This window comes from Eutrigla gurnardus, assembly GCF_963514095.1.
Source record: "Eutrigla gurnardus genome assembly, chromosome: 15".
NCBI lineage: Eukaryota > Metazoa > Chordata > Actinopteri > Perciformes > Triglidae > Eutrigla > Eutrigla gurnardus.
In genome coordinates this window covers 8401780-8414832 of record NC_139938.1, presented here as the reverse complement: position 1 = coordinate 8414832, position 13053 = coordinate 8401780, and the positions used below count along the sequence as shown (strand labels likewise).

Genomic DNA, 13053 nt, shown 5'->3' with positions numbered 1-13053 from the left:
AACTTATTGCTACAGGAATGTGTGCATGTTGACAAAAGTATTGAAGGATTTGGTAGTAAAGCCAAGACAGTCTGGTGAAAATTGCATTGTTTGTTTGTATATCAGTGATGGTTGTGAATGGTAATAGCCACATTTGTGAGCGCTCTCTATAGCCTCAATGTTGAAGGACATTTTCAGGTAGTGATTCTGCTTTAACCTTGTGAAGCAGGTTGGAGCAGAGCTATTCCTGTGAAAGCAATGTGGCACTTTGAGTCATTCAAGTTAAAAGCCTCTGTGAGAGCGTAAAGACACACACGGCGCCTCAATCTCTGAGCGCTGCAGGTTGTTTAGAGTACACAGGTATCGCAGCTCTCTGCTTTGCCTCTCAAATGATCTGCATGAGCAACAGCATCACGTGACGATGACCTCATCCTTGCTTGTTTCCGATGAAACGAACCCCGGCCAGTAGGAGTGTGTTACCGCTGCAGCATGATCCCTCTACTGAGAATGGCCAGGCCAGGTGGCGATTGTATCAGTGAATGTCCTACCTGTTATGAAACGCAGCACGCAGACGGTGGTGCTCTTCTGTCCTTTCCAACCCCCGCCAGCTTGTCTAGTCATTTGCCCTTTTCATTTTCATTCCCCGGGCTCTTTATGGGATTTCTTTTTTTCATTGGATCATGATTCTCAAGGTTATTGTGCAGTTTTGAGAGTTTTTTTTGTAGAGGTGTGCATGTGGGTAAGCAATCCCATCTGTGTGCCTGTGAAGTGGTTGAGCTCAAGTGAGAGTCTTGTCGGGCTGAGCTTGGGGCAATTTAATTTCCTCTCCTCCGTGGTCTCATCTTGCATATTGCTGTTATTACTGCTGATGTTTTTGATCCCCAGTGAAGTTGGACGGATATATTTTCCCTCCCCTGAGAACCAGGTGGAATTTTAACTACATTACCTGTTTACATGGCTAATATGTACAAGATGAACATGGCGCCCTATGTTGGCATGCCTGCCTTGCAGCTCCAGAAACTAGTGTTCCAGTTGAAATGGCGCTGAAAGGCAACTTGCTCTGTCTAACTCTATTTCCCTTTGTTTTTTTTTCTCCTCTCGTGCTTCCTTTAAGTGTTCTGCCTGCTCTGATGGGTTCATTATTCTTCCTCTCCTCCTGCCATGTTTAGTTTTTCCTCTCTCCTCCTCTCTACCCAGGGGTATTGCTGTGCATATGCCTGGCGTTGATCGTGGCACAGAAAAGCCTGTTGATGACTGTCTCCATGGAAATGTGGAAGAATATGCCAGTGTCTATAAAAGAGAATGAGAACTCTTTTCATTGTTGTTTGCTATTCTTTTCCCCCCCTCCTCAGTCTCTTCTCTGTGTTTTTGTTTTTCCCCTCCAGCTATTAGATATGCGGTTTCTTGTCGGCTCCACCTGGCCTTTATTTTAAGGCATTCCTTGCTGCTTTCAAGACTGCGTGCGTGCGTGCGTGCATGTGTGGGGTGTACTGGTCTTTGTTGACACAGCAGGTGTTGATTTGGCTTCACAGTGGTCACTTTGTTTGTTCCACCTTCATTCTGGTTAAGCACAGAAAGGGCAGAACAGCACAGGCTGCCAGACTGAAGGGCATTGCAGAGATAAAAGAGAGGGGGCTTTCTCCCTTCTATGTATTTTGGTTCAGTGAGCGAAGCCTTATCATTCAGAATGCACACAACTGTCATTTTATTTCAAGGCTGTTTTTTTATTTGTATACTAGGAGGTCTTTTATTTTGATAGACTGATAAGTGAAATACAGTAGCACATCACTCAAAGTAAAGTTCTCAACTCATCTTCCCACATCCAGGTGATCCTGTATTCGGGCGACAGGTCCTACGAAGACTACTACCCCCAGATGAAGGGTCGGGTCCACTTCAACTCAGCCGACCCCAAAAACGGTGATGCCTCCATCAACCTGACGGGGCTGAAGTCGTCGGACTCCGGCACTTACCAGTGCAAGGTGAAGAAAGCTCCAGGTATCCGGAGCAGGAAGATGCTGCTGATTGTCATGGGTGAGTGGAAAAAAAACCCTGATCAAAATTCTAGCAGTCTTTTTTTTTTATTATTATTATTATTATTCTCTCTCTCTCTACACAGAGGAAATGCACCAAATCATACACCCTTTGCCCTTCTTGGCTGTTTTGATGTAATCCCTTCTAAAATCGTGTGTATGACCTTCCTAGAGGCTGTAGAGCATTGCCCCCCCTTTGTGATAACATTCAGTATTCACCCTAGATGCTCTGTGATTATGTCTAAAATGATAATCCTGATATTTTTTCATGTCATGATTTATAATTTCTATCTATTTGTATTTAGTATGATAAATAAAGGATTTTATTGTTTTTCTTCAATTACAGTATTGAAGAAAAACAATAAATATTAACGGTGAGAACGACAACAATATAAAAGTGATTAAACGGTATTTTAATCTTTAATTAACACCTTCAATCGCAGAGGCAAACAAATAATCTGGAATATTACGAATCATTTCAAAGTGTGCCATGTAATCCTGTCTCTCTTTTTTTTTTTTTTTTTTTTTTAATGTGGACAAACCTAGGAAATGGAGTTTATGCACTCAGCCGGCTTTTTGTTGCACAGGGTGAGACGGGTGACACAGCAGAGTTGTATAAGACAGATGATTCACTCCCTAGGCAAACAAACACTCAAACACAGCGGCCTTGCTGGTCGGTCAACTGACTAAATGATGTCGAAAGTGAATCGCCTCCCGAAACCCGCCTGGTATTTGCATATGGGAAAAACAACCCACATGCCCTGCACTCGTCTGTGTTGTGGGAGGCTTCGTGTTGTGCTGTTATCACAGCCCAGCTAGCAGAACAGTTTCTCCTTTCTAAAGATGCCGTTCAGAAAACGACTGCCGTTCTTCTTACATTTACATTTACATTTAGGTCATTTAGCAGACGCTTTTGTCCAAAGCGACTTACAATAAGTACATTTGTCAAAAGAAGGAAACAAGGAAACCACAACGAATCATTGCCGATAAAGTAAGAGCTTAAAATAGAACAAGTGTTAGGTCCTTCTTGACATGATATCATGTGTACAAAGTGACAATAGCGCATGTCTTTCTGGCTGAACTGGTTGGTGCAGTGCAAAAAGGTTTCTCAGTAGTTGGGTTGTGGCCCCTTTAAGCAGTTGTCTATTAAAAGAGGTGATTGCCCCAGATAATCTGACCATTAACTGTGACTACAGATGACACATGAAGCACTGCCAAAGCCCTCGGGGAGGCTAGTTTACATAAAAATTGATCTGACCAGAAGCTGTTTGAGAAACGACTCACTGCTTAAGTCATCGCTGATTCATAGCCTTTATATGCTTGTCCTCCTGCTGTTTCTTCCTACAACCGTTCCACATTCCTCCCCAGTGAGAGAGGCTAGCAAGCCTGCTAGTTATACTTCTAATTATCATTGTTCAGTAACCAGTTATAGACAGTATAATATCCATTGTTAATACAAAGTTACATTCTTACGTGTTCATGCAACTCATGCATATCCGTCATCACAACTTACTTCATAAAACATACGATCATTCCAGGGTTAACTCTCACTTAGGGTCGGGACAATATAGGATTTTAGCATGGATCGCAGAAAAACACTCACAATAACTTGATCATGCTGAATTTCCATAACTAGAGTAATCTTAAATATTGTCAGGAGTTATTTGAAAATGCTGTTTAGCTCAATATCATGGTAGACAAGTGAAAAATGTATATTTAAAATGGAAAACCTTTTTTTTAAATGTATCATTTATTTATGCAAGCGCTTATGATTTATGACCATCTTTAGCTCTCATCTTGTTCGTAATGTAATCAAATATTTGAATAAACCAAAATGTAAAGTGATACCAGTATATTCAAGTACCATTTAAAGAGTTTTAAGTATATTTTAATGATTATTGGGATATCTTGAGTCGCAGTTAGTTTGGCCAGTTGTATAACAGTTTCATCTCATCCCATGTCTACTCTTACTATTTAGTAGAATCTGCTGTCAAAATGTTATTCTAGTTGTTTTTGTACTACTTGTTTTGTAGTTATAATATAATATTATTTAATTTGTCCATCATGTGCTGCTGTGGATAAGTGCATCAGCTATGCTAACAGGCTGCTAGCTTTTGACCCCGAGAGCAGGGGTGTTCTTATCTAGGAAACATTGACAAGGAGAGGGGAGGACAACTTGCCTGCTCTGCATTTTACCTTCAGGTCGATCTCGTCACAAGGCGTATAGTCCCAACAACGGGGGAGACATGTATGCATATGTGTGCACATAAACACACCTCAGTTCCTACACTGGGTGTTGCTGTGGCTTGTCACATACACGGCCATATGCAGGTAAGCACACATGCTGACCCCTGCAGTGTGCACGGTGTCCAGGTACTGTTCAGTATGTAGCATGCCTTGTTGTGTATTCTCCTGTGGTCACCGCCAGGACATTGAAGTTAACAGGAGGAGAGAACCCACCTGCAGTCCAGCACTGCATGTCAACACTCTGAGTAGACCTCACCTATACTCAGCCAATCATTTTAGCTCTGCTTGTCCAGGCGGTCATTGTGGCATCCCGGCTCTCACTGCAAAAGCTCTTTAATTCTTTCTGCCTTGCTTTAGTGCCCACTAGTCGCTTATATTTCACTTTATTATTCAACTATCAGTCGTCCCACCTTGGAAGTTGTGTGCCTCCTGACTGCAATGAATATCACAATCTAGAAATCCCTTTCTACTTATCTCGTCCACAAGACAGCCTTGAGCAGCTCGTAAATCTCCAGTCATTGTTCATTTAACAGAGGCAGGTTAGCTGTATTGCTCTGCCCTTTATCTCTCAACACTCCTCCAGCCTCTGTCACCTTTTTCTATGACCTCATCGTTCCAATAATAAATCTGCTCAGCGGACAGCGGTCCTAATAAGAGTAGCTGTGTGTTACAGCCCTCCGACGTGTCTTGACTTTCACCTTTTAAAAGATGTCAAAATGTCATAGCTCCCTGACATTTACTGTGTGTCGTGTGAATGTGTGTGTGTGGGTGCAACACCACGGCAGCAGAGAGCCAGCCAGTGAGTAAGGAGCTGCACAGCCTTGGCCCCCATCACTCTACCATCTGTCCATCAGCACTCGCTTAATTTTTGCCCTCCCCAGCTCTCTGTTTTGCCCCCTCCATCCTGACCCACTGTGTGTTTATTAGATTAGGAGGAGCACTCAGTACTGTCAGTCTACTGTTAATCCTCACGGTTATGCCTGGTAAGCTTCCCCCTCCTGCCTGACACCTGGTTCAGATGTGGAGAGCCCCAATCCGGGGTTTTGTTGCTATAGAACCCATTATTACCACACCATGATGTCAGCTTTCTGTCAGTGAACACACAGCACACGCTTGGATTGTGGCCTCAGAAACATTACCTCTAATAGTCCCTTTCTCCTCTCCTCTCCCTCCCTTTTCTCCCCCCTGCCTTGCTGTCTGTGTGTCTGGGTTTTATTGTAGTCGGTCTGCTTTTAATTTGAAGCTCTGTTTGTTTTTGAATCCCCCGTCTCATCTCCTGCCAGCACTCTGACAGACGGAGGAGTGTTTGCACACGTTCAGCTTTAAGACTGAAAGCGTTGCCTCCATCTTTAACCGTGCCTGCAACGTGCACGTGTGTGTGTTTGTGTGTCCAGTTGCAGCTCCCTTCTTCCTTGTGGTTATCCTGAGTGACGGTGCCTGTAATGACAGCAGCTGTATCAATTACTCTGATTACTGCTCTCATTATGCTGATGACTGCTGGCGAGGAAATTAACTTTAGGAATACACAGACACACAACTTGGCCACAACATGAAAGATTGAAAAATAACAGGGTTGTATGCACTATGCAGGAGGACCGTGTTGTTCTGATTGAATGCCCCTGGTTGTGTCTGGTGTTCTTCACCTCTCTCAATCACTTTTCTCCATTGCTTTTCTCTCCACAGTGAAGCCATCCAAGCCCAGGTGTTACGCTGAAGGTCCCACACAGGAAGGCAAAGACATAGTGCTGAGGTGCATATCAAACGAGGGCACCAACCCGCTGCAATACAGCTGGGAGAAGACCACCGACGGCAAGCTGCTGCCCAGCTCTGCTGTGATGGGTAATACACCCTCTTACAAGCCCTCGCCAACAAATAGACATCACTTTTCAAGTCTCACACACATGTCCTCTTTGTATTTAATGCTGTCACCTTTTTATTGATGTGCTCTTTGGCCTCACTACAGATCCAGTGGGAGGCACTATTAACGTGAGGAACGCATCTGCCAGCGCATCTGGCACATACCGCTGCACTGCCAGGAACCGAGTTGGCTTTGAGGAATGTATATTACATCTCAGCGTGACACCTCGTGAGTGCCCAACTAACTTCACCTTGACTCACTAACCTGCATTCCACAGTTAAACCTGTTGCTCTGCTGTCTGATGGTCAGCTGGATAATGTATTTGCGGCACTGAATAAAAAGGAGTGCAGTTTGCAGTATTTTCTACCTAAATGCACAAACTGTAGCTGAGGCAGAAGGAAATGTCATGAATTTACAGTAGAGGTGTGCAGAATGCAGTTTTATCTGTGGTTAATTAGAGTTCAGGTCATAAAAATGATGATGATTAATAGCTGATGGGTTGCTGAGAAACACTGTGCACACACGAAGACAGCAGCATAACTTCATCAGCTATATGTTCTGTTTCCTCTGTCAGGTTTTTAACTGCAGTTAGTTTTACTGCTAAAATGTCTCAATATATTTACTCTAGTGATGTTACTGCACTCATGGTCACATTTACAATTACTGAAAGCAGTCTCTCTAATCCTTGAAATAAATCATTAAAGAAAACACATTTACGTCAATACAATACATAATTCAAAAAGCAACATGGCCTACAGGGACTAGGAAAGGTGGAGTGAAATAATGATATATTCATACACGCCAATTCAGGCAACGTTGGAGCCAATCCACATCACTAGGTGGTGGTTACGGACCAAAGTACTGCATCGAGTATCTCAATTTATCCAACCAACGGTTGAAAACCTGGTGTGATTGTTGCAAGTTGCTGCTGAATTTTTCTGTCCAAATGTTCAAATATCATGGCTGTCATTGCTATTCATGAAGCCATGCCACTATTGTTGTTGTTGTTGTTGTTGTTATGATTATGAGACTTGTCCTATTTCACAGTGTTAACAGACATACCACCAATACTCAGTTGTTTTCAGTATTAATATAAGATAATGATTGCCGTAAAAGTCTGCCAATTTATCACAGCTAAACATAGCATTGAGAAGAGGACTATGTTAGAATAATGACACTTGCTTCCTATACTGAACACATTGCATTTAGAGAGATGGTGTACATTTGATTCAGTCATGAGCACCCACGTTCAAAACAACACTTTGCCTTTAGAAAATAATCTCAAAGTATATTGAGGTCTTTGTTGGATGCAGACACTTGTTTATGTTTCAGTCTTTGCTATGAGACATTTACCAAACCTCCCACCCTTTTTCTCCATTGTGTTGTCCAGCTCCCAACACTGCAGGCATCATCGCAGGAGCCATCATTGCCGTGCTCCTGATCCTCATCATCATTGCCATCATCCTCTTCTGCTGCTGCCGAGCCCGCAACAGGAAGAAGTACGAGAAGGAAATCTGCAACGAGATCAGGTACATTCAAAACACATCAATGGCAGTTGGCTCACAGACACCCAAAACTCCCATTTGATGGAAGAATATTTTGCAACCGTGTGAAGTCTTTAATGAGAAATGTGTCTGGATTAAATTTTCGCAAAAACTGCCATAGGTTACATGTGATTATGCCTCTCTTTTCCCCATGTAGTATGACCTGTGGTCATCACTCAGACATGCACACACAACACCACATCTCCAACAGCTCTAACACCCGTGAAAGTGGTTTTTCTCCATCAGCGTTTTCCTTTTTTTTTTTTTTTTTTACCCCTCCTCAAATAAACAGCTGTGGTAATCAGTTTGAAAGCTTTGTTTGCTCTGTGGATCCTGTGTCGTGTCTGCTGCTGGCTGCCCCCTGACCCCCCCCTCCAGAGCCACCTACCCTAACCCCCCCCACCCTCACCATCCGACTCTCCATCCAGCCCATGGGCTCTGTACAACCCATGGGCTTACTATCACTCTGCTGCGGACTGAATCTGTCTAAGACCACAATGTGACACTCGCTTCTGTAGGACAAAGAGGATTAGACCACTGGTCCTGTCTCGTATACACAAATGCACACATTCGCTGAAACGCCACAACATGAAGCCGCGGACTAAAAAAAGCCCCTGGCCCCTCAGGCTCCGTTTGATTGAGCATTTAACTGGATTATTGCTGCTTATTAGTTGTTAATGTGGTGGCAGAGGGAGTAGAGGGCATAGCTGTACTTGGTTGCTCAGCTCAATCTCTCCAGGCTATTACACAGTCAGCTTGGCTGAGCAGTGCAGACACGGCCCTGACCAATCAAACGGGCCAACTCTAATCATTTGTCCCTCTTTATTGAGTCACATCGTCTTACGCTCTTGAAATGACTCATGCAGACTCCTCAAGTAGTCATCGTTTTCCTCACTTTGGGCAGGAAGTGCCAGACTTTTTTTTTACCTGTCATCATTGTGGTTTGTATCATTTTTCATATTCAACATCTCTGAGATGGTAGTCAGATAAACAAATGAATGTGAGTTTCCAATCTTATCCTGTTGTCTAAATGTGCTGCTGTCTGTGTTTCCTCTCAGAGAGGACGTGCCCCCTCCCAAGAGTCGCGTTTCAACGGCACGCAGCTTCACCGTGGGCAGCCAGCGCTCCTCCCTGGGCTCCATGTCGCCCTCCAACCTGCATGAGTACGCCCTGAAGCCCCAGTACGACAAGATTCCCTCGTCAGAGGAGTACGAGCGGCCTCCGAGCCAAGTCCCTCTGCCCCCGCCCAATGCTGTCAGGATGGCCGGACCCAACCTCAGCCGCATGGGGGCCATCCCCGTCATGATCCCTGCCCAGAACAGGGACGGCTCAATCGTGTAGCCTCTTCTCAGGAAGGGGCTGTGCTATGAGGTGAGGAGGAAGGAAGTAGGACACAAGCCACTGAAGATGGAGCAAGAGCTGGGATGGGCCGACTCGCCTGACTTTTAGCTCATCATTATTTACAAATGAGAGTGTACTCCTCTTATAAAGACCTGGCTCTGCTGTGGGGCTTAGAAGAGAAATTGAGTTTTACTGGAATCACAACAGAGCACATTAACTTTTTATCAAATACAAAAAAAAAAAAAAAAAACATTAATGAATTTTACTTCCTGGACTTTCTCAGTGAAACATGAATTGGTGTGGATATAAAGCAGAATGGTCAATATACAAATTATATTGTACATAAGTGAAAGCATGTGTTTTTTTAACATAGATGGCCCTTACTGTAGAGACACTTTATGTTCAAAACAGATCCAGGCCCTAACTGGCCAGCTGTACAGCTGTATGCATGCATGTATGTATAAACCTACAGCTGTATGCGTGTGTGAATATAAGTGTATGTTTGTGAATGGGACTATGGAGAATAATGTATAGTTCATTTATCTTTTAATGCCTAAATTCCAGTATGATCATTTGTCAGGCAATGACATTTTTAATTCCATAAATATATTGTTAAACAAGAAGTTCTGACCTTTTAGAAAAAAATTGGAAGACAGAAGAAAATTCACACATTTTAATGAATCCTTCGACTGAGTTGAGAGATTTCTATTTAGGTCAGCCGTTTGCTGTTGAGCCGTTTGCTGTTTGAATTGTCCGGTCTGAGTCTGGGTGGGAGGGCTGGGGTGGACAGGATTGGTCGGTGGGGAGGGGGAGGTTCAGACCACTGCATCTCGTGATTGGGTAGATTATTGCTTCTTGACAGAGTTTAAAAAACAATAAAAGACCACCTCCCCCACCGATCTAAGAGGGGGTGGCTTATAGGGGAATAAGGGGGCAGCTGGACAGCAAGGTTCACTGAGCAATCAGCTTTGATTGTGTTTGACCATCAATAGACCCCTAACCCCTGTGGCCTCCAGGACATGTAGGCCTCTCCACACACACACACACACACACACACACACACACACACACACACACACACACACACGCACACGCACACACCATGTTAGCAGGACACGGGCGCCAGATCTTAATTCATCATCTATACTATCAGCCCCCTCCCCTCACCCCTCAGATGTCCACCATATGTAATCCTCCTTATTTGCAGTCACATTACAAGGAGCCAATATGTTGATTATCCTTCTTTCTGTGGTCAGTATGAAACCTTTCATGGCTTCTTTAACATTGGTTGGACTTTGTAATGAAGGATGTGAAACCTGCCGACATAAAGTGAGTGAACACAAATGAGAAAAGCCTTAGAATGCTGACTTGTACTGCTGTCTCAGTGCTGGATAATAGAAATGGTCCTTCAGTCAGTCAGTGTTAGTTGCCATAGGTCAGTCCTTGGAGGTTTTTGGGCTATTCTACTTTAAAAGCATGGCCAGTTCTTCCATTGTTTGCAAAGGTGAACGATTGCGTGATTGGAACGGCAAGTGCCAACAGGAAGTAGAGCGAAGTGCTTCAAAGAGAAACTCAATACTTTAAAAGCATGGCCAGTTCTTCCATTGTTTGCAAAAATGAGGTTTGTTTCATTTTGCTCCGACGCCTTATTCTGTTCTTTGTTGTAGCCTTACACTCCTTCCCTCAGTTCACCTCTGCACAGCCCTCACGGCTGGATTCTAATAACTTCTACTGTGCCTTGTTGCCCCAGTTGAGTTGTGTGGTAGTGCATCCTGCGCTACGTACAGTAGCTTCATCCTGAACGCCGCCACTAGACCAATCTAATAACCGGTACACAGTGGGCCTATTGATTATTTTCTGTTGCCCCAATCAGGTGAAGTCTTTCCCACCACATACAAAGTCCCCCTTAGCTTAACAAAACCCTCATCACTGTCTAAAGCTTTGAAGTTTTTATTTTTTTTTAAACTTTATTTAAGATAAAGTAAATCGATGTGCTTTGAAAAAAAACATGACTGGTTCTGGCTGTATGTATAAATATCTGTCGAAGTAACCCTATCTAATCACAAACGCAGTTGAATGATATCAAGATGATGACTTTTGTATGTATATGTGATGCTCTGCCGTGCTGTGCTTGGCAAATCTATATCTGAAACAGAAGAGGGGCGGTGTGGGTCTCTAGTCACTACAGTATAAATGCTCCCACTTGTGATCGGACATTTGTGAGTGAGAGCGAAGTGGACGTTTTATGTGGGAGTTGTAGGATCCCATTGCATCTGTCAGATGTCAGTCTTCTTTAATACTGTGTGTGTGTGTGTGTGTGTGTGTGTGTGTGTGTGTGTGTGTGTGTGTGTGTGTGTGTGTGTGTGTGTGTGTGTGTGTGTGTGTGTGTGTGTGTGTGTGTGTGTGTGTGTGTGTGTGTGTGTGTGTGTGTGTGTGTGTGTGTGTGTGTGTGTGTGTGTGTGTCCGTGTGTGTGTCCGTGTGTGTGTCCGTGTGTGTGTCCGTGTCCGTGTGTCCGTGTCCGTGGGAGCAAGTGTATTGTTCATGAGGGGAGTTTGCTGTCAGGTTGGGCCCCTGTAGAATCCTAGTTAGACTTTCACATGCTGACAAACAGTACAGAGCTGTGAGGGAGACGGTCCCTCCATGCGCTCCCAACATTAACTACTAACAATATAAACTGTAGTTTTTAAATCGGCGTACTAATATTATATGAAGATCTCTTTGAGGTTTGCACACTGTGTGAAAACCAGTTTTTTTTTTCTTTTTTTGTGTGTATTTTTGTGCTGTATTTTTGCATAATAAAAGTCCATGAAATTAAGACCGAATAGCCCTCCATGTTTGTTTGTTTGTTTGTTTGTTATGGAAGCTGTAACAGGATCACTTGTTGACTTGAGCGTGAAGAAAACTACATTTCTCTCCTCCCCAGTGGCGAGGGGCTCCGGGGACTCGGCTTCCTGCAGCTTTCTGAATGTGATTATTTTTAATCAGCCAGTAATTTCCACCCCTTACACCAGGTGAAGTGACTTTCTAACTGCTTAATGACTGTAATTAATCAGTTAAGCGGGCAGGCACAACGGCCACCCGCCGTCTCTGACGCTCGCCATTGAGCTTTAATATAAACATGCATAGGTTTGTGACCTGGCTCGCCGACCAGCACTGTAAAGCCTTCTTTTTGACTCCACTACTGTGTTGTTTGTAACATTGTGGCCATTTGTGTCAACATTTGCCTGCCTTTTTTTTTTTTTTTTTTTTTTTTTCTCAATTACAGCCAACTTCCCCCCTTCGTTAATGTGGTGGGTAATTACTTTCATTGCGAGCCAGCACTAATCAAAGTAGTCCAAAATTAGCTTTCTGATTACGTATGCTGAATGGTGTGAAATGCAGAGTTAATGACTGAGGCACGGATCATGCTCGTGTTGCATGTTTCCGTTCGCCCTCCTCTCACGCTTTATACACTTAACAACATGCTGGTTATCGTGACTTGTGGATAGATCGATTATCAGCCAATAGCTCCACTCTGTGCAGGCCGTTGACAGCTAGTCAATAAAAAGACTAAAGCACTTAGTAGTATTGCTAAGTGGAAGGCCATTGCTGTAATTGGATGTCAGTAATGGATAGGGCCCCAGAGCACTGATCTGGGGCTAGTCAAAGTCCCTCTTGGACACTAATGGCTCCCCAGCAGCTCTGCACATCAGGGGTTCTCTCATGTGCCAGGTTTGTTCAGCGGCACCGATACCTGCACAATCACCGCCGTCCTGCAAATGGATGAGGCCTGATATAATGCCACTCTAATGGCCGTGCATTCAAAACATTCATTAAAAGGACATTAGTGATGTGCGCTACTGCACGTGTGCAGATTACATTTATGGACTAAATGTTGTTCTCATTGAATTAATGTACAGTCATGCATCATCCCTCAGTGTCTTCCCAGTCCAATATCCATTTGTGACATTATTTTTTACCTCATGTCCTCATTCACATAGCTGAGGGGAGAGAGAGCGGCGTTCTGCTAAGCGCCGAGGGATTTGTGCCTTCCTCCCACTTCCCCGGCTCCCT

At 43.9% G+C, this 13053-nt stretch overlaps 1 protein-coding gene across 1 annotated transcript in view; it reads left to right on the top strand.

Moving 5' to 3' along the window:
* cxadr (CXADR Ig-like cell adhesion molecule) overlaps nt 1-11815 on the top strand; it is a 38100-nt gene extending 26285 nt beyond the window's left edge. The window contains exons 3-7 of the mRNA XM_084029114.1: nt 1806-2010; nt 5940-6095; nt 6220-6342; nt 7505-7643; nt 8717-11815. Of these exons, the coding sequence (XP_083885240.1) occupies nt 1806-2010; nt 5940-6095; nt 6220-6342; nt 7505-7643; nt 8717-8999 (906 nt within the window). The 3' untranslated portion in view covers nt 9000-11815. The remainder of the gene's footprint in view (nt 1-1805; nt 2011-5939; nt 6096-6219; nt 6343-7504; nt 7644-8716) is intronic.
* The last annotated feature ends 1238 nt before the right edge of the window (nt 11816-13053 follow it).